This window comes from Heterocephalus glaber, unplaced genomic scaffold (assembly GCF_053883595.1).
Source record: "Heterocephalus glaber isolate CG9 unplaced genomic scaffold, H.glaber_assembly_v1.0 deba00001610, whole genome shotgun sequence".
Classification (NCBI taxonomy): domain Eukaryota; kingdom Metazoa; phylum Chordata; class Mammalia; order Rodentia; family Bathyergidae; genus Heterocephalus; species Heterocephalus glaber.
In genome coordinates, this window is record NW_028258381.1 from 39,663,511 (window position 1) to 39,682,731 (window position 19,221).

The following is a 19,221-nucleotide window of genomic DNA, read 5'->3' on the forward strand; positions in this document are numbered from 1 at the left end:
CTCAGTGGTTCCAGCGCCTGCCTCGCAAGCTCAAGGATCCGAGTTCGATCCCCGGTACCAAAAACAAAACAAAAAACAAAAAAACTCACAAAGGCTGAGAATGTAGCTCAATCCCTAGTACCACAAAACAAAAACAAATAAAAAATAAAACTAGTTTAGATTTTAAAAATATTAATTCTAAGAGTTTCTAAATCCAGAGGGGTTATTAGTTCTATAATTTTGTGAATTCCTTTAATGTTTGCATCATTTTATTATTTCCTTAAAAACTTCAAAATCAAAACCTGCTGAAAAAGAAAAGTATGATTCCTGTGCTGTGGCTCAGGTCTGGGTCGGTGGGAGGTCCCCATGCAGATCCCTTCCAGGCTGCAACCTGCCATTCCTCTTGTTCAGAACTCCTTCCAGTATGCAACACTCATGGACAGCAGCCTCAGGTTTGATTCTGGGATTTCTTACTCTTTTACACAGAAAAGACACAGCAATGAAGCCAAAGAGAGGACAGGAGGTGTCGTGGCTGTGTCTAGATCTCCCCCATAGCCTCATGCACCCACAGGTGGGGCTTTTCAGAGCTGACTGGATCTAGGCTGTGATACTGGGATTAAGGGTGCCCCAACCTGGGTGTGGGTGGCAGCTCCCACAGGGCGGGCAACCTGGATGGAATAGAAAAGGACAGAAAGAAGGCCAGCTGCTGCTGGCACTGTTACTGTGCTGCCTCCTTCCTGCTCTGCCCTGCCCCTCTGCCTTGGAACCAGTTGACTACGGAATAAATCCTCTACAAACTGAGCTAAAATAAACCTTTCCTCCTTTAATGTTGGGCATTGAGTATTTTGTGAGAAAAGTAGCCAAGATAAGAGGATAAACACAAATAAAAAGTATGTGCCCAAGAAAAATAGAAAATGCACAAAAAATGATCAGACTAAAATAGTCTAACCAAAAAATGGTGGGGGTGTAAGGCTTTCCCACCCTGACTTCTCAAGACTGGACCACTATTACTACAAACTGTCAGAGGACCATGGGCTCCTATGTGGCACCTACTAGAGTTGTGGGTTCAAATCTAGCCTTTGTAATTCTTTGACTTATACCTGAACTCATCGGACAGAGAAGCCTTTTGCCTGAGTAGGAGGTGCAGGGGACAAAGAATACATTGTTTGGCTATCGTGCTCCTAAGACCTTGTGACATGGTGGTTTTGTTTTTGCGGTACTCAGGATTGAACCCAGGGCCTTCCACTGAGCTAAAGCCCCATCTCTTTTTTATTTTCTGAGTCAGGCTCTCACTAAGCTGCCCAGATAGGGCCTGAACTTGTGGTCTTCCTGCCTCAGCCATCCATTCAGGTGTATGCTACCATGCCCAACTGACTGGGTAGTGTAGATGGTTAGTGAATAAATACAATTCCTACAGGGACATGCAAATTACAGGGGCACTCTCCTGTGAGAAGATCCAATCATATGATAGATACATTATTCTTCATTCTTTTCTTTTATATTTTATTACAATGGAATTCAATAAATGAGTATGTTATGGTGATTTAGAAAACAAACCTAAAAACTTTTTTGAAACACTGGAAAACATGTTGAAGAAATCTTGTAGAAAGTAGGGAAGGGGAGAAGGAAAAAGATATGGGAAAGCAAAAAGTGGGGGGAACACAGAGGATAAGTGGAGGGAACCGAATATTTGAGTAATAGGTATTTCAGAATGACCAAAGCAAGAAGCAGAGGCAGGAAAGCCCCTTCCTACAGCAGACACTGGAGAGAAGCCCTTGCTGGGTATGAGGCACTGTTTCTAGGAGCTGTGGGGTGAGGAAAACACACCTACTCACTGAGGTGGTTTATGTCTGTTGGGAGATGCAGGCAAGAAAAGGAAAATCACATAACACAGCCCATTGTACAAGGGAGTAACCCAAGAAAGGAAGCTTGGGACCGACAGAACTGTGGATCCAGCCAGCACTGGCTCCTGACAACCCCTGGGCAGAAGGGCTAGAGAATCACTGGGGAGAAAAGCTCCACATCAGAATGGCAGAGGGAAGGGGATGTCAAAAGATACAATGCAGCCACCACTCTAACCCCAGTACTCTGGGAAGCTAAAGCAGGAGGATCGCAAGTTTGAGCTTAGGCTTAGCAATTTAGCAATCTAATATATTCTTTAAATTATTTACTTAAATTATTTGGACCAGCCCTGAGTGCCGAGGAGCGAAGCTATCCCCAGCGCAGAGGAGCTGAACCACCACTCCCCAGCACCAAGGAGGTGAGCCACACGGGCCCAGCAGCACACATCCCTCTGCACCTCCACCCCCCTCCCCCATGAAATGAGAAGACACGTAAACAAGCCTCAAAACAAAACTTCTGGATCACCTACAGCAACCCCAAAGGGAAACCAGGTGGAACACTCTGATACTCAACCACCTGGACTCCCTCAACTGGCAACAAAAGAGGATCTGGGAAAAAAGAAATCAGAAATAATTTCTCAGATAACAGCAGAGATTGTGCCCACAGTGCAAGGCATGATGAATAAATCTAGAGAAGACACAGATAAAAAAATAGAGGAGCTGAGGAATATGATGGAATCCCAACATAGGAAACAAATGGAATCCATAAAACAGATGCAAACAGATTTCCAGGAGATTAAAAACTCCACTGAAAGTCTATGCAGCAGAATGAGCCAATGTGAGGACAGAATTTCAGATATAGAAGATAAGATGGCAATTAGTGACCAGGAAAAGAAAAATGTCTTAAAAATAGTAAGAGACCATGAGAAATCAATCCAGCAGCTGCTAGACAATGCAAAGAAGAATAATATAAGGCTAATCAGAGTCAACGAACAGGAGAGAGTGCAGATGACATAAAAAAAACTTTTCACAGAAGTGATGGCAGAAAACTTTCTAAGCAAGGGAAAAGAACTTGACATACAGATAAGTGACGCACATAGCACTCTAAATAGCCATGATCAAAAAACATCTACACATAGGCATACAATAGATAAGATTCCAGAAACCTAACAGAAGAACAAAATTCTATAAGCAGTTAGACAAAAGAAACAAATCACATACAAAGAAAAGCCCATCAGAATCACAGCAGACTTCTCAATGCAAAGCCTCAAGACAAGAAGAGCCTGGAGTGATGTATTTCAAGCCTGAAAGGAACATAGCCTCCAACCCAGACTGATGTACCCTGCAAAACTGTCTTTCAAAATGGATGGCGAAATAAGATACTTTCATGACAAAGAGCACCTTAGGAACTTCATGAATACCAAACCGGCACTCCAAAAAATTTTACACAATATCCTAGGAACAGACACTGAGGATCACAACCCCAGGAAGTAAGGCAGAATGACTCCATCGGGCATGACAAGAAATTAAACACAAAAGGGGAGACTCCAACAACAACAAAAAAGTCATGACAAGGATAAGTCAATACATATCAGTTATAACTATCAATGTTAATGGTCTCAATTCACCAATCAAAAGAAATAGACCAGCAGAATGGGTCAAGAGGCAAGATCCAACAATATGCTCCATTCAGGAAACACTTAACTCAAAAAGAAACTCACAGACTCAAAGTTAAAGGGTGGAAAACAATACTCCATGTGACAGGAACCCGAAAAAAAGCAGGAGTAGCTATCCTCTTTGCAGATCAAGTAGATTTCAAACCAACACTGATTAAGAGACAAAGAAGGACACTACATACTTATAAAGGGAACAAAGCAAGAGGAACAGATGACAATCATAAATATCTATGCACCAAACACTAGTGCACTCAACTATGTAAAACAAATACTAACGGACATGAAAAATCAAATAAGCACTAATACAACTGTAGTGGGGGACCTCAACACCCCACTGTCACAAATAGATAGATCAACTAGACTAAAAATACGTAATGAAATACTAGAACTCAATTGAACTCGTGAACAAATGAACTTAACAGATGTTTACAGAGTGTTCACCCCACAAAATCAGAATACACATTCTTCTCAGTTGCACATGGGTCATTCTCCAAAACAGACCACACAGTTGCTCAGAGAACACGTTTAAGTAAGTGCAAAGGAACTGAAGTTATCCCCTGTATATTATCAGAGCACAGCACGCTGAAATTGGGGATCAAGAGCAAAAGAAACCGCAAGAATTTCATAAACACATGGAAATTGAACAACACACTTCTGAATAACCAATGGGTCACAGAGGAAATTAAAGAAGAAATCAGACAGTTCCTTCAATTAAATGACAATGATGACAATACAACATATCGGAATCTATGGGACACAATGAAAGCAGTCTTACGAGGGAAATTCATAGCAGTGAATACACACATTAGGAAAACAGAGCGAGCCCAATTAAACAACCTGATGCTGAACCTCAACCTTCTAGAAAAAGAAGAGCAGGACAAACCCAAAGCTCATACAAGGGAGGAAACTATAAAGATCAGAGCAGAAATCAGTGCAATGGAGACTAAGAGAACAATACAAAAAAATCAATGAAGCCAAGAGTTGGTTCTTCGAAAGAATCAACAAAATTGACAGACCCTTAGCCAACCTTATCAGAAAAAGGAAAGAAATGGCCCAAATCCATGCAATTAGGAATGAAAAGGATGAAATTACAACGGACCCAGTAGAAATCCAGAGGATCATCAATACCTACATCGAGAACCTATACGTCAATAAGATGGAAAACACAGAAGAAATGGACAGATCCCTAGATATGTATGAATTACCAAAGTTGAAGGAAGAAGACCTAAAAATTCTAAGCAACCCAATATCAATTAAAGAAATTGATAATGTAATTAAAAACTTAAAAACTAAGAAAAGCCTGGGTCCTGAGGGCTTCACTGATGAATTCTACAAGACATTTGGAGAGGAGCTACTGCCATTACTGCTTAAATTCTTCAATGAAATTGAAAGGGAAGCAATACTCCCAAATTCATTCCTGGAAGCAAGCATCACCTTGATCCCCAAAGCAGAGACAGACCCAACCAAAAAGGAAAACTATAGGCCAATCTCACTAATGAACATAGATGCAAAAATCCTTAATAAGATACTGCCAAACAGAATGCAGAAGATCATACACCCTGATCAAGTGGGATTCATCCCAGGGATGCAGGGTTGGTTCAACATATGCAAATCAATCAATGTAATACACTATATCAATAGAGCCAAGGACAAAAACCATATGATCATCTCAATAGCTGCAGAAAAAGCATCTGACAAAATCCAACACACATTTATGATAAAATCCCTACAAAAAATTGGAACAGACGGTCTCTACCTCAATTTGATAAAAGCCATCTATGAAAAACCAACAGTCAATATCATACTAAAAGGTCAAAAACTGAAATTCTTCACACTAAAATCAGGAACAAGACAAGGATGTCTATTATCACTACTCCTGTTCAATATAGTCTTGGAAACATTAGACATGGCAATTAGACAAGAGAAAGAAACAAAAAGAATAAAGATAAGAAATGAAGAAGTCAAACTGTCATTATTTGCAGATGACATGATACGCTATATAGAAGATCCCAAGAACTCCACCAAAAGTCTTCTAGACTTAATAACCAAATTCAGTAAAGTAGCTGGTTACAAGGTCAACACACAAAAATCAATAGCTTTCCTCTACACCAATGACAGACTCACTGAGAGAGAAATAGGGCAAACAATTCCTTCCACAATAGCATCCAAAACCTGAAATACCTAGGAATCAACCTAACGAAAGAAATCAAAGACCTCTTCTCTGAAAACTATAGCACTCTGAAAAGAGAGATTGAAGACAATATCGGAAAATGGAAATACATCCCTTGCTCCTGGGTAGGAAGAATCAACATAGTGAAAATGGCCATACTTCCAAAACTGCTATATAGATTCAATGCACTCCCAAATGAAATTTCAGGAGCATACTTCACGGACCTTGAGGAAACAATCCAAAAATTCATTTGGAACAAGAAGAGACCCAGAATAGCAAAAGCAATTCTAGGTAACAGAGACATGGCAGGGGGTATCACAACCCCCAACGTGAAACTAAACTACAAAGCTACTGTGATAAAAACAGCATGGTACTGGCAAAGAAACAGACCTGAGGACCAGAGGAACAGATTAGAAGATGCAGAAACGCCAGACACACTCAGCCACCTCATATTCGACAAAGGAGCCAAACACCCTCACTGGAGGAAAGATAGCCTCTTTAATAAACGGTACTGGAAAAATTGGGTTTCAACTTGACAAAGATTAGAACTAGTCCTGTATCTCTCACCATGGACTAAACTAAAATCAAACTGGATTAAAGATCTACATATTAAAACAGAAACACTGAACCGGCTGGAACAGAGGTTAGGTAGAACTCTTGAAGACATTGGTGTAGGAAAAGATTTTATGAACAAAACCTCAGTTGCTCGTGAACTAGCACAAACAATCAACAAGTGGGATCTCTTCTTAATAAAAAGCTTCTGCACAGCAAGAGAAACAACCAGCAGTGTGAAGAGACAACCCACAATGTGGGAAAAGATTTTCATCTGCTGTTCCTCACCACAAAGGTCTACTATCTAGAATCTATAAAGAACTTTAAAAAAATATCAGACCTCCCAAATTGAAAGACCCAATCCAAAAATGGGATGAACAGACATTTCTCAGACAAAGAAGTAGAAATAGCAAATAAACATATGAAAAAATGTTCCACATCACTGGTCATCAAGAGATGCAAATGAAAACAATGCTGAGATTCCACCTCACCCCAGATAGAATGGCTGCTATCATGAAATCAACCAATTACAAATGCTGGCAGGGCTGTGGGGAAAGAGGAACCCTGCTCCACTGCTGGTGGGAGTGTAGACTGGGGCAACCACTGTGGAAATCAGTATGGAGATACCTCAAAGAGCTAGGACTACAGGTCCCATTTGACCCCGCTATTCCACTGCTGGGGATCTTCCCCAAAGAATTAAAAGAATCATACCACAGTGATATATGTGCGCCCATGTTCATAGCAGCACAGTTTGTAATAGCTAAAACTTGGAAACAGCCCAAATGCCCATCAAGTGGAGACTGGATAAAGAAAATGTGTTTTTATTATAAAATGGAGTACTACTCAGCCATAAAAAATGAGAAATTAGAGACATTTATAGCTAAATAGATGCACAATGAGGCGATACTCTTAAGTGAAATAAATAGGACACACGTGTAATACTGAATAGTTTCTCTGGTGTAAGAAAATGAATGTGTAAATAAGGACTAAAAGGTATAAGAGATAATGTGAAATAGGAAGAAAAGGGGCAAAGGGGAAGGGGAAGTGGGAGGGGTAGGGGAAAGGAAAGAAGGGAATGGAATTAATATGAGAAAATGAAAAACTGGAAACAAAGTCTTTGCAAATAAGGAGGGATGGAGGGGTTGAAGGGAAGGCGGGGAAGGCGGTGGGGGGGGGGACAAGAACCAAGAGAGGTTATGTAAAGGAACAAATTACCAATGATGAATGTCATTATATTGTATACCTAAAATGTACCAATACATCTTTTTAAAAGATATTGTGACCAAAATTTCAAAATTGTATTTCATTACATTTTTTAGATACAAATGCAATTTACATATCCTCTCCCCTCCTGGCTGGAGATCTTGTGATGCGAAAAGCAAGGCCACTTTCCTGTTAGCTTCAGGAGCAGGTCCTTTGTGTTGCAGGTTCAAGCATGTGAGCTGAAGAAGGGGTGAGTCTGGAAGTGTAGTTCTAGCCATGAGAAGTAAACACAGCTGGGCATTATGACACACAGCCATGATCCCAGCATTCTGAGAGGCTGAGTTGGGAGGACTGCAAGTTTGAGCTCAGCACGGGCAACTTCGATTCTGTCTCAACACTGGGGGGTGGGGGGTGGGGCTGTGGCTCAGTGGGAAAGCCCTGGGTTCAATCTCTAATACCAAACTCTAATAAAAAAGACATACAAGCAGCGACAATACAAGACTTGTACTGCCTGGGGAGTGGTACTTAGGAAGCAAGGGGCTTCCAGCTCCCTCTGCAAACAGCCACAGCCACAGCCACGCTAAACCCACACAGCACAGAAGGGTAAACGGCTCCTCACCGTGCCACTCCACCATAGTCCAAACCTTCCTCCCCTCGGAACTTCACCATCAGCCGCTTCTTCAGGTCTTTTGGTCGCATCTTCATAATCTGACGGTATGACTCCTACATATCAAAATGACATCATCAGGGCCCAGGTTTTAGCTCAGTGGTTCTGCCACCTGCCTTGCAGGCGCAAGGTCCTGAGTTCAATCCCCGATACCAAAAATAAATAAATAAATAAAAAATAAAAAACAAATGCTTTCAAGCTACTCGGTTTAGGCTTAGTTTATATAAAAAAAAATGACATCAGAGAGAAGGATTCTTTTTATTCTTTAACTTATAAAAAGATTAAAGGATACTGATAATAGGCTGATTAAAAATAAGCATCTATTCAAACGCAAATTTCATGTGGCTCCTACTCCAGCTCGACCCCTGCATCTACTACATTCCGTCCTGTTTTCTCCTGTAACTTCTCCTTCAGAGATAACAGGAAGACAAGTGCAAGCCAGGTCATGCTAATCTGGAAGGAAACATGTAACTATGTGTTCAGCACAATCATGAAGAACTTAAGGACACATGTCTTCCTTTGGGTTGATTTTCTCTCTACAAATTAACTTTAATATGCCCTATAAACAATTTTTGTATTTTAACCAAAATGAAGACATCATTAGAATCTGGGCGTTTAAAGAATTCTGAGCCTGTTTTAATAGCTGAATAGAAAAATCACACCTAATTTTCCACTGAGTCAAAAAGCAAAAGAGGGGCCGGGGATGTAGCTCAGTGGTTCTGGCGCCTGTCTTGCAAGAGCAAGGTCCCAAGTTCAATCCCCTGTACGAAAAAAAAAAAAAAGGGGGGGGTCTAAGTGAGATATTAAGTCGCTTGGGCAAAGCACAGGAAACAGGTGGTCGGCCTGGCATTCCCTCAGACTGGGCAGTCCAGGTGGCAGGAGCTGTTTGTAGTTATTTCCACCGATGGGACACTCAAGAACCCTTTCATGGCCAGGCATCGAGGTGCACACTTATAATCTCAGCACTTGGGAAACTGAGGCAAGAGCATCACCATGTGTCCGAGGCTTGCTCACAGTGAGTTCAGAGCCAGCCTGAACTACATAGTGAGACCCTGTCTCCAAAAAAAGAGAATCTTTTAATGTTTCAAAGTTAATGCAGTTCAAACTCTCTCATCCCAGACAAGAATAGGAATGCTAGTGGAACTGATCTGGCAGCAACAATTCAAGTCTTTTCCACCTTTGCCAACTGTTAAAGACTGCTTAGTGGGCAAACCGAGGAACTGCAGACCACCCCACCCACCAAGGGCTGCTATGCCCACACAGCTGGGCTGCCTCCGTCTGTGCTGCCGTGGGAAGGGGCTCAGCACCCTGTGTGGTGGCCTCGCCCTAGGACAGCCCTCAGGTGCCACAGCTCTTTGCCTCCTGGGGGTACCTTTGGTATGATTTTTTCCCCTCCAGGTACTAGACATTAAACCCAGGGCCTCTGCACTGAAATAGATCCCGAATCCATTTTTAGTTTTAAATTTTGAGTCAGGGTCTTGCTAAGTCACTGGATTGCCCTGGCTGGGCTCAACCTGCAATCCTCCTGGTCAGCTTTCCAGAGTGCTAGGATTATACTCAGCCTCACACGGCACCTTCTGCAAATGTCTCCACGTGAGAGGGTGGGACGCGGCCCAAAGGCCTCTGACCTGTCACCTTGCCATCCTCTTTCTTGAGTGAAGGGTTCAGTCCATGCAGAGACCCCAGTCCTGGGGGTCAGCTGCATTAGGGACCAGGCCCTCCCTGGATCTGCTCTCCCTACTCCCAGCGGAGACCAGAGGCTATGTAGCCACTGGCTTCTCTGAGAATGAAGTGCCTCTGAGGAAACGCCATGCAGATATCTCCCCACAGGAGGGGTACACAGGTCTGAGGAACACCCAATCTGCACAACATAGAGACAGTACCAGTTCCTGCCCAAATCTTTAGGTTTTCATTTCAGTCACTGTCTAGTTTTTAAACTGTTGGCATAAGAGGAAATATAGTTCCTTGTCTCTACTTGAGCCTTGGTCATGAGAAACCTGCATTTCCCAGAGCCATACTGAGTCCACACCCAGAATATCCATTAACACCTGCAGGAGACAGGGCTCAGCAGAGAACAAAACACCCCCAGGGCAGGACATTTAACAACAAAGGAGCCCATAGTCATCCTGGCTGTTTATCCACAGGGCTGAAGAGTCTAACCTGACTGACACACTTATACCTCAAATATTTCTTCTCTGGAAACTTCGATGCGGCAATGCCCAGCCTGGGGTTGCTGAAGTGACAGTTCATGTCTGAGGACTTTCAGTTTCTGGACCAAATCTCTTTCATATCTCTGGGCAGGGAGCTCTTCATCTTCCACAGAGCCTTCACTGGGCAGGGGCAGTGGCTGGCTGGGCTCCTTGAGTTGGCACTGGTGACTAGTGAAGAGGAGAAATAGCCAAGTCACTCCGTGTATGCACAGGCCAACGAGCAGTAAGCAGAGCCCACTTGCAACAGTGGCTCAGAAGAGAGCTCTCTCACTGCCCCAGTAACTGTACATAGACAGGTAACAGTCATCGATGGTGGCCATCAGCCCAGATGTAGGTCTAGGGCACACTAAAGTCTAGGGCTCCAATTCTAGGCCACCACCTGTCTCATACATCACAAATAAAACAGAAATTGCTATCAGTTACTGAGCATTTATCACACACGACTGAGAAGCATACTATCAAATGTGCCTCGGTGGTCACAATAAAATGGAGTTGATGGGAAATCTTTTTTTCTGTAGTGGAAGGAGGTGATACAACAAAGCCAACACCTCGAGTGAAATCTGGTGGCAACCATTCCTTATTTTGGTCACCAAGAGACTCCTAAGCCCACTCATTAAATGCAAAATTTCAGTACAATAAAAGGACTAGGACCAGTACAAAGACAAAGTGGCATTTACCTTGTTCAAGTTTGCCACTAATATCAGCTACCTCTTAGACTAGCTGTGTGATGTTTGCCCTGAGAACACAGCAAACCAAGGATATGGATCATGGGACCCAAGGTCACTCCCAGTTCCAGGCTACTGAGGAATGACGATGCACAGGGCAGCAGTGGGCTTCTCTGAACAGCGGCACTGGGAAGAAGAGCCACACCTCCCTTTACCCTGCTGCACGTGCAAGCCTTGTTAATGAAGCAGCTTCATGCTGTCATCTGGGTGGCTTTAATTTACACGGCCAGTACAGAAAACAACATTTAGCCTCAGAAGTGTTCACATTAATTTAAGAGTTTAAAACATGCAATTGTTTGCCAAATATGTATCTTGTTCTGTTCATGCTCTGCCCAATAAACAAGGCAGTAAGTGAAGTAAGAAAAATATTAGTACAAGAAAACATTCAGGAAAAAAACTAGATGGAAGAGGTCAACAAAGATTTTTTCAAAGTCTTACTTCATGATATGATGTAACCTTGGGTCTGTAAACTGGGTGGTTCGGTTATTATGGTCTACAAAATATATTCTCCCAGAAACTGTACTTCGGACTTCCCAACCTGGTGGCAGTGGTCCAAGTTCATCGCAGTTCACACTGTTAAGGTCTCTACCAAAATGGAAGATAAAGAAGGGTTTATCCAACTGAGTCCAGAGGAGTAAAATCAACCGTCCAGAGACAGGAGCCACAGGGGTCCCTATCAAGGTGTCTTGTGCCTGCTCTGCTGAGAGGGACAGTCTGGGTGCTACTTACACCAAACCCCACCAAGGCCAGGCCTCTGTGCTGCGAATGGCAGCAGTGCCTGATAGGTAACAATGGAGCTTCCTGAGCTGATACCATCCTAAGCATGGGCCTACTCTTGGGCTAGTGGTGAGCATTTGAATGCTGGGAGAGCTACCTGAACTAAACACTCAAGGTCAGAAAGATTTCTTTAGTGAATAGTTCCCAGAGGGGCCCACGCCCTCCAGGCAGAGAGGAACATGTCACATGGATGTGAAAACTTGCCACTCTGAACAGCTGCAGCAGCGGACACCTTTTCCTCTTCGAGCTGACTTCCATTAAACAAGTGTTTTCGCTTCCAGATTCTTGATTAATTACTTCAATATAGCATCACTGACCAGGATGCTTTCGTAATTATCACAAAACCTCGTCACTCTTACAGTGGGGACTACAGAGATACCTCATTCATCTGCAGGTAATATTTCTGTTCTAATTATACTGAATCATAGCTTCAATATAGATTTGGAAAATCCAACACAGAAAGCTTATTCTCAGGTGAAACAAATTATGAATAAAAAAGAAATGAGCATTACTAAAAATCTTATTAGGTAGTAATAGTATTCTAGAAAAAAAAAAAAGAAACTTAATTCTGTTGTGGGGCAGGGGAGTCTCTCTGACCTGGGCTAAGATGTATGGCCTTGTAGAAAGAATTCATACAGAAAAGCTTTGCGAGAGGGACAGTAAAGTCGAAGAGAGAAAGGGTGACAATGTCTTTATATTTCCTTTTTAACTTATTATTATGGAAGATTTTAAGCACATGAAAAAAGAGAGAGAGGCCACAATGAACTGCTCCATAGCCGACTCTGCTCATGGCCAACCCTATTTCAGATACAGCCCACTCACCCCCACCCCACTTATGGGAAGCAAACCCCAGACTCCGTCTCATGGCCCTCATCAGTAAGTACCTGCGGTTTAAACTGGGAGCAACACACCTGGAAGGGGCTAGTTTTCCACACCAAGTGCGGAGACCAGCTCTGAGGGTATTTAGAAACATACCTGGGTATCCTCGGGTCATGCCACGTGCTCACGCCAGTCTGTGTGTGCAGAAAGTAAACTTGTCCCTGTACTGTCGTTCTCTGCTCTGCACAAGAGATTAGGGAATACAGTTAGATATGCCCAGTGCCACGGGGAGTTTCAACCAGGCCTCTAGTGATCACTCCACAAATTCTAAGCCTCCTTTCAACACGAGCACTGCCGCCGCCGCCCTCAAGCGCCCGGACTGCACCCTCAGCACTAACATTCTGAGAGAAGGGCTGGCAAGAGCTGCCATGGCCCCACCTGGCTTCCTCAGGAACAGCCCTGCCTCCTGTGGGGTGGGCCTGGCACTCTCCTGTGCCTTCCCTGAGCTGGAAGCCGTGCCTCTGTGCGGGGTACCCCCTCAAGCCCTGTGCAGGGTTCCCCTCTGTCCTCCCCTGCCCTCACTGTGGGGTTATCTGTCCATCCAGTTACATTGCCCTCCACTCAACCCTTCTCTCTGCATTGAACAAGTGGCCCTTAGCTTGTGCCCTGGCCCCTTGCTATCTCTCCCACATTCAAGTGACAGACCACTGCAGCCTCCCTCACTACTTACCTGCCCATCACCTGGGTTCTCTTTGGTGTTAAAGTGCGTAAAATTAGTTTTTATATGATTTCTAAACTGAGAAGCTGGTGCAATTGCTGAGGATTCATGATTAGCCAGATTTGTCAGAAACTCCCAGGCACCTGGTCTTGACATAGCCATGTGGACACTAGCAGGGAAGGTGCTTTTAGTGACTACATGGCATTCACCAACCCAGAGCACCCTGAGACTGTGCCTCACCGTAGCCTTCAGGCAGCTCCGGTGACTGGTGGCCATGTGGCCGGTTCTGGGGCGTCTGCAGTGAACCTCGGACCTCGGAGTTCCGAAGTCGCTGTGCCTGCAGTCTCTGCTCTTGACTCGGGGACTCCACAAACCTGCAGTTGCCCCCACCTGCGGCAGCACCAGTGCCATCCGTGTAAGGGGCAGGCTCCTCCATGAAGCAGCTAAGCGGCCTCCCAGGGCCCGAGTCTTCATACACGGACCTGTGGGAGTGGGGTGATGACAGCTGGTGTAGGAGCCATAGGACATGCACTTGGAACTTCACACGCCTGCCCTCCCTGTGCAGCTGCTGCCTGTGTCCATTCCACTTTAATGACTGCAAGTTTTCAAATGTGTGGTTTTGTTTTTGTTTTTTGGTACCGGGGATCGAACTCGGGACCTTCCTTCCACTTGTGAGGCAGCCGGTAGAACCACTGACCTAAATCCCCAGCCCAAGTATGTGGTTTTTAAAAATTCATCTTGTGACAATTAAAGAGAGACTCTTTCAAGAGGAACAGGTGGCCCAAGGGAGCCACATTTTAGTGCTGTTCCAGGTATGTCAGGGCCAGGGCCACCCACACAGTGCCACTCTAGGTTAGAAGTGGAAGGCCCAACTGCGTACTACAAGGAGTACATGACATGTGATCTTATTTCTCTTGATTTAAAATCAAATCCGTTGTGCTTGCTATTTTACTCTATAGACTTCTGGTTACGTAACATGCCACAACTACAATAAGTACTTCTGAATATGAATCTTTATCACCTGAGCAAGTCTGAAGACAATTTATCTTACTGGCTGTTTTCTTTAATAAGCAAGCGCTCTTTCAAAACTTCTTACACTGGGAATTTCCTAATACGTTCACAGCTGAAGGGACCGGAGAAGGGCTCTGCCTTGCCTCCCCCTGCCCACCCCTCCTCCTCCACTGGGCTGTCCTGAAGCATTCCAGCATAAGGCTCTAACACACAAGGACTTCTTCTCATTGTCACAACTAAAAAAAGCATACGAATTTTGAAAAAAATCATCAAATATCAGAGTTCAAATTTCTCCAATTATCTCATAGATCAGGATACAAAGCCCACATGGTGCATTTAGTAAATTCAGTGTCTCTGTCTCTCAGGCCTATTTCATTATTTACAGTTTCTATTTCCTTCGTTTTATTTCTTGTAGTGTTTGAAGGCACAGGGCTGTCTGCCCTTAAAATGTCCTGTTTAGGATGTTGTTTACTCCATTCCCTTAGGGCAGGTCAACACACTCCTCCCTCCTCTGTATTGCCAAGATATAAGCCCACTAAGTTGCCCTGGCTGGGCTGGAACTTGTGATCCTCCTGCCTTCCAGTGCTGGGATTTACCTACCATACCTGGCTGTTAGCAATTATTGATCACTGCCTAAGTCGGCAGTGGGAGACTGCAAAATTTCAACAGAGACCAATGAGGTTTTGAAATTTTTTTCAAATTTTTATTAGTACGTGTTTGTAGTACATAATGATTACATTTTTCATGGGGAGGTTTTTAATTTTTTGTTCTATTTTTAGTGTTTTTGGGTTTTTAGCCCCTTAGTACGAACTCATGGATTTTAAATATATTCTATGGATGGAAATTGATAGATAAATAAATAAATGAATGAACTGTATGGATTTCAATTCACTGCACTTAAAATTCTTACTGATCCTCAAACTGTTCCTTGAGGCCTGTGGGAGCCTCCCTCAGTTGGGTCCTGAGTCTTTTATGCACAGCTTTATAAACAAGTAAAATGGAGCACATTTTATCCCAAAATGCCTAAGTGTACCTCAAGTGCCCAGCAGAGACAGGTAGATAGGAAGGTTACTGAGAGCCCAGAGCAACTGATTTTTGAGCACTGTGCCGGCAAAGCCACGGCCATACGTACCCTTCATTTTCCAACAGTTCTCTGCAGTCCACCACTGACCCTCCAGGGCCTATTCTGTCTCTTGTCTGTAAACTGACTAAAGTGGAAAAGAAGGGCTTGTGTTAAAATCCAGTGGTATTTTACACACTGCAGTAAAGTGACCTACTGAAATTGTATCATTTATGTATAGTATAAAAAAAGGCACCTGTAGACACACACCCCCATCCTTTCAATGTGAAGCATCTCACTTCAGTAGCTATATACACCACATACCCCTTAGAACACTCTGTGAAAATGTGGCACAGAAAAGGGGCTGTGTTTCTTATGCTCCTCATAAAGTAACACAATGAAACAGGACAGTCAGGTTTGGGGGGGGGGGGTCTTGTTATTGTTTATTTGTTTGGAGGCAAAGTCTCCCTAAGTTGCCCAGGTAGGACTCAAACTTGAGATCCTCTGGTCTCAGCCTTCCAATATGCTGGCATTATAGGCAAGCATGACCACACCTAGCTAATGTTCAGTTCTTTTATGTTACCTTACTATTTTTTTTTCCAGTACCAGAAATTGAACTCAGGACCTTGCACTTGCCAGGCAGGCATGGCGCCACTGAGGAAAATTCACAGCCCCTAAGTTACCTTATTTCTTAGTAAGATTGTGACTTATGTTTAATAACGACACAGGGCACTTTCAATATTGGCAAAGTCTAGGCCAATCTAAATATTAATGCTCTAGCATGACTATGAACAACAAAGACATTTGTAAAGTTGTTTTCATTTGGTTTTTGCCCTGGCACATCCCTCCACAAAGAAAAGAAAAAGTTACAAAGGGAAGAGCAGCAAGAGCTTTTTGGTTATGTCGTCTCCAGGACATACATGCACTGTCACCTGCCTTGGGTCAAGTCCACCTAAGCAATCTGAGTCAGGAAACACCTTCTCTGTGCTCTATGACACCGTTTCCACTGATTCCTTGCAATGCATACAGTCAACATTTGTGTTACCCTAAAATACTGATAAAGAATGGGGTGGATAATAGGATGAGTAACTTAACCCGTACATCACTCACAATGCCTCCAGACAGCACCATGCAATAGCAGCATTTTTAACTTTTCACTCTTCATAATATAATCCTCTGAGTCTATAAATGTTATGATTTGTATTTAGATGTCCCCTCAAAGCCTCCTGTGGTCATAGGTGCGGCTTTTCAGGTGTGACTGGATCTATGGTGTGTGATTGATTCACGGTGCAATGCTAGGATTAAAGGTGAGGGCAGACAGCCTGGAAACAAGATAAGGGACAAAAGGAAGCTTGCAGTGAGCTACTTGTAGTTTCGTCATTTGCTTGCTTTGCTACCTTCTGCCCGCCATGTTTGTTCTCTGTGATGCCCCTTGCCATGCCACCCTGCCTTGGCATCAGCTGATAATGGACTGAAACCTCTACAAAATGTGAGCTAAATATACCTTTCCTCCCTTATCTTGTGAGTGTTGGATATTTTGTGTCAGGAATGAGTAAAGTAACTAACACAATGAACTACATTATATGGAATTCATCAGAAATCTTTACTTTTTACATATACAAGAGGGCTTCCCAAAGAAAGTGTGCCCAAGTGCTTGCATATGTGGCTATCATCATTATCTACCCTTGGGTAATACAGTAACAAATTAACTGTCCATTCGTGTGATGATTAAAATGACAGTGAAAATCATAGCCCTAAGTCTTTCTGTACCAGAGTCGTATCAATTCAACTTTAAATGTTAGGATGAGGGAAACGAGGTAAAATAATAAAAACTACACATAAGAAACCATTTCAGTGAAGAGATGACTCAAACGTGTCTGTCCTTTGAAGTATGTCATGCTCACTGACCACATATGTTCCCATATGCTCTTTAAAAGCATCCTTTAGGGCTGGGGATTTAGCTCAGTGGCACCCTGCCTGTCTCCCAAGCATAAGATCCTAAGTTCGATCCCTGGTACCGCAAAATAAATAAATAATTTTTAAAAAGCATCCTTTACATACATGAGAAAGTTCTTACCTACTATTTGGCCACGAACCGCATCAGTATCTGAGGGATTTAGTTTGCATAGATCCAAACGCTGGTCTGCAAACAAACAATTCAAAACTTAACCCAAGGAAGGCAAACTAGGGAGAAAGGCAGGAATTCTGTATTCAGCATTCAAAAAAAAAGGGGGTGCCTCCTAAGCTTTCTTCAGTTGCATTAAGAGGCAGAGGAGCATTTGGTTCTTACAGCCAGTGTCTTTCAGCCGGCTGATGGCGTTGGAGAGCAGCCGCACGCAGCCCAGGAAGCCAGCTCCCTGCTTTTTGTGAATTTTCTTGTGGTTCCACACGCTGATGGTTATAGAATCAGTTTTCCCAACATATCTGAAAGGAACAAGAAAATTCTTGTTTAACTGTGCTTCTGAATTAGGATAATCTCATTATAGTCTCATTTATCAGACTGACTTAGGAATCCCTACAAAATAACATTGGCTCAGTATCCCACATGGAACAGCCAATCAATTAGCACACTCCTAATAACTAATAGGCTGTGGGAAAGGACTACAACCAGGTAAACAGGGAGCACATGGAAACAGCCACATAATAAAAGAGCTAAGGCTTAGTGTATTCTAACACTCCACAGGACAGTGATACATGCATACATCCCCACCAATAAGGTTTAACAATAAAGAATGCTAGCTTGCAATAAGGGGCTCCATGTGAATCCACAGATCCATCCAAAGCACTTAGAAGTACACTCACTAAGACATCAGACCCCTCCCTCTCACTGTAAGTGAGTCACAGTGAAGGACTTCAGAACAAGAAATGACTGCCACTTTCACAGCCATCTCTGGCCCCTCAGTGAAACTGAAACTAAATTGTAGAATATAGCTACTACTAAAGATCCCACTATGCTTGTTCATAGTATAATTTGTTTTAATAAAAAAACCAATAATCATACAGTATTACTTTGATGGAAATTTCTTAGCAGGGACATGAAAACACAAGGGCATATAAAAAAGTAAGTAATTTATGGGCTTATATATGTTCAATCCTATGAAACTATATTTTCTCCTGCAGAAAAAAAAAGTACTAAAAGCAAGTTTTAAAAAATCAACAGAAATACGTGGTCATCATAATTCATTTTTCAGGTAAAAACTACGACTGGGCTTAGGGTTTTACTGAAAAACAGAAGTATGTTGGGAACATGAACTATAGCCTCATAGCCTTTTTCTCTGCTAAAATACCCAGAGGATTGAAAAGTCTCAAAGTTACACAAGAAAACCATGAAAATCTATGAAAATACCAAATGTAAGAATTTTCAAGTACATAAGCTATATAATGAGGCATTATGTATTTCTTTGGCCATCAACTTTTGTTATCAATCAAAAGCTAGCAATTCTTTTCTTTCTTTCTTTCGTTTTTGGCACTGGGGATGATCAAGCTCAGGACCTTCGCTTGTGAGACAGGCGCAATTCATTTCTTTCTTAAACGCTTCTTCTGAAAGCCAGAATACCTACTCTCCCACCCTCCCCATACGGCTCACAGGACATCAACTCACAGATCATAGTGCTGATTCCACTTTGGGTCCAATGTATTTTTCACAGTGTCGGTTGAGTGGCACTGCCCAGAGCCGTCCACCACAATCTTAGCAAAGGGGTCAGGGAGTCCTAGGAGAGAGAAGATAGCCACACCCAGGTAAGCCCACAGGACAGTCAAGGAGACACACACCACTTCCAGGATGGAGGGGGCTGCAAGATCATCTGACATGAT

The 19,221-nt window shown here is 43.1% G+C and overlaps 1 protein-coding gene across 6 annotated transcripts in view; it reads right to left on the reverse strand.

Moving 5' to 3' along the window:
- Positions 1 to 19,221, reverse strand: part of Smurf1 (SMAD specific E3 ubiquitin protein ligase 1) — a 129,909-nt gene that overhangs the window by 12,130 nt on the left and 98,558 nt on the right. For 5 of the 6 annotated variants that reach the window (XM_004840492.4, XM_021254789.2, XM_021254787.2 and 2 more), the window contains exons 3-11: positions 19,010 to 19,118; positions 17,699 to 17,832; positions 17,486 to 17,551; positions 15,481 to 15,556; positions 13,578 to 13,819; positions 12,776 to 12,860; positions 11,462 to 11,608; positions 10,268 to 10,466; positions 8,041 to 8,144 (exon numbers count right to left, since the gene is read on the reverse strand). In XM_004840492.4, the coding sequence (XP_004840549.1) occupies positions 8,041 to 8,144; positions 10,268 to 10,466; positions 11,462 to 11,608; positions 12,776 to 12,860; positions 13,578 to 13,819; positions 15,481 to 15,556; positions 17,486 to 17,551; positions 17,699 to 17,832; positions 19,010 to 19,118 (1,162 nt within the window). Of the gene's footprint in view, positions 1 to 8,040; positions 8,145 to 10,267; positions 10,467 to 11,461; positions 11,609 to 12,775; positions 12,861 to 13,577; positions 13,820 to 15,480; positions 15,557 to 17,485; positions 17,552 to 17,698; positions 17,833 to 19,009; positions 19,119 to 19,221 lie in introns of those variants that run through there. The other variant, XM_087196516.1, reaches the window with a different exon arrangement.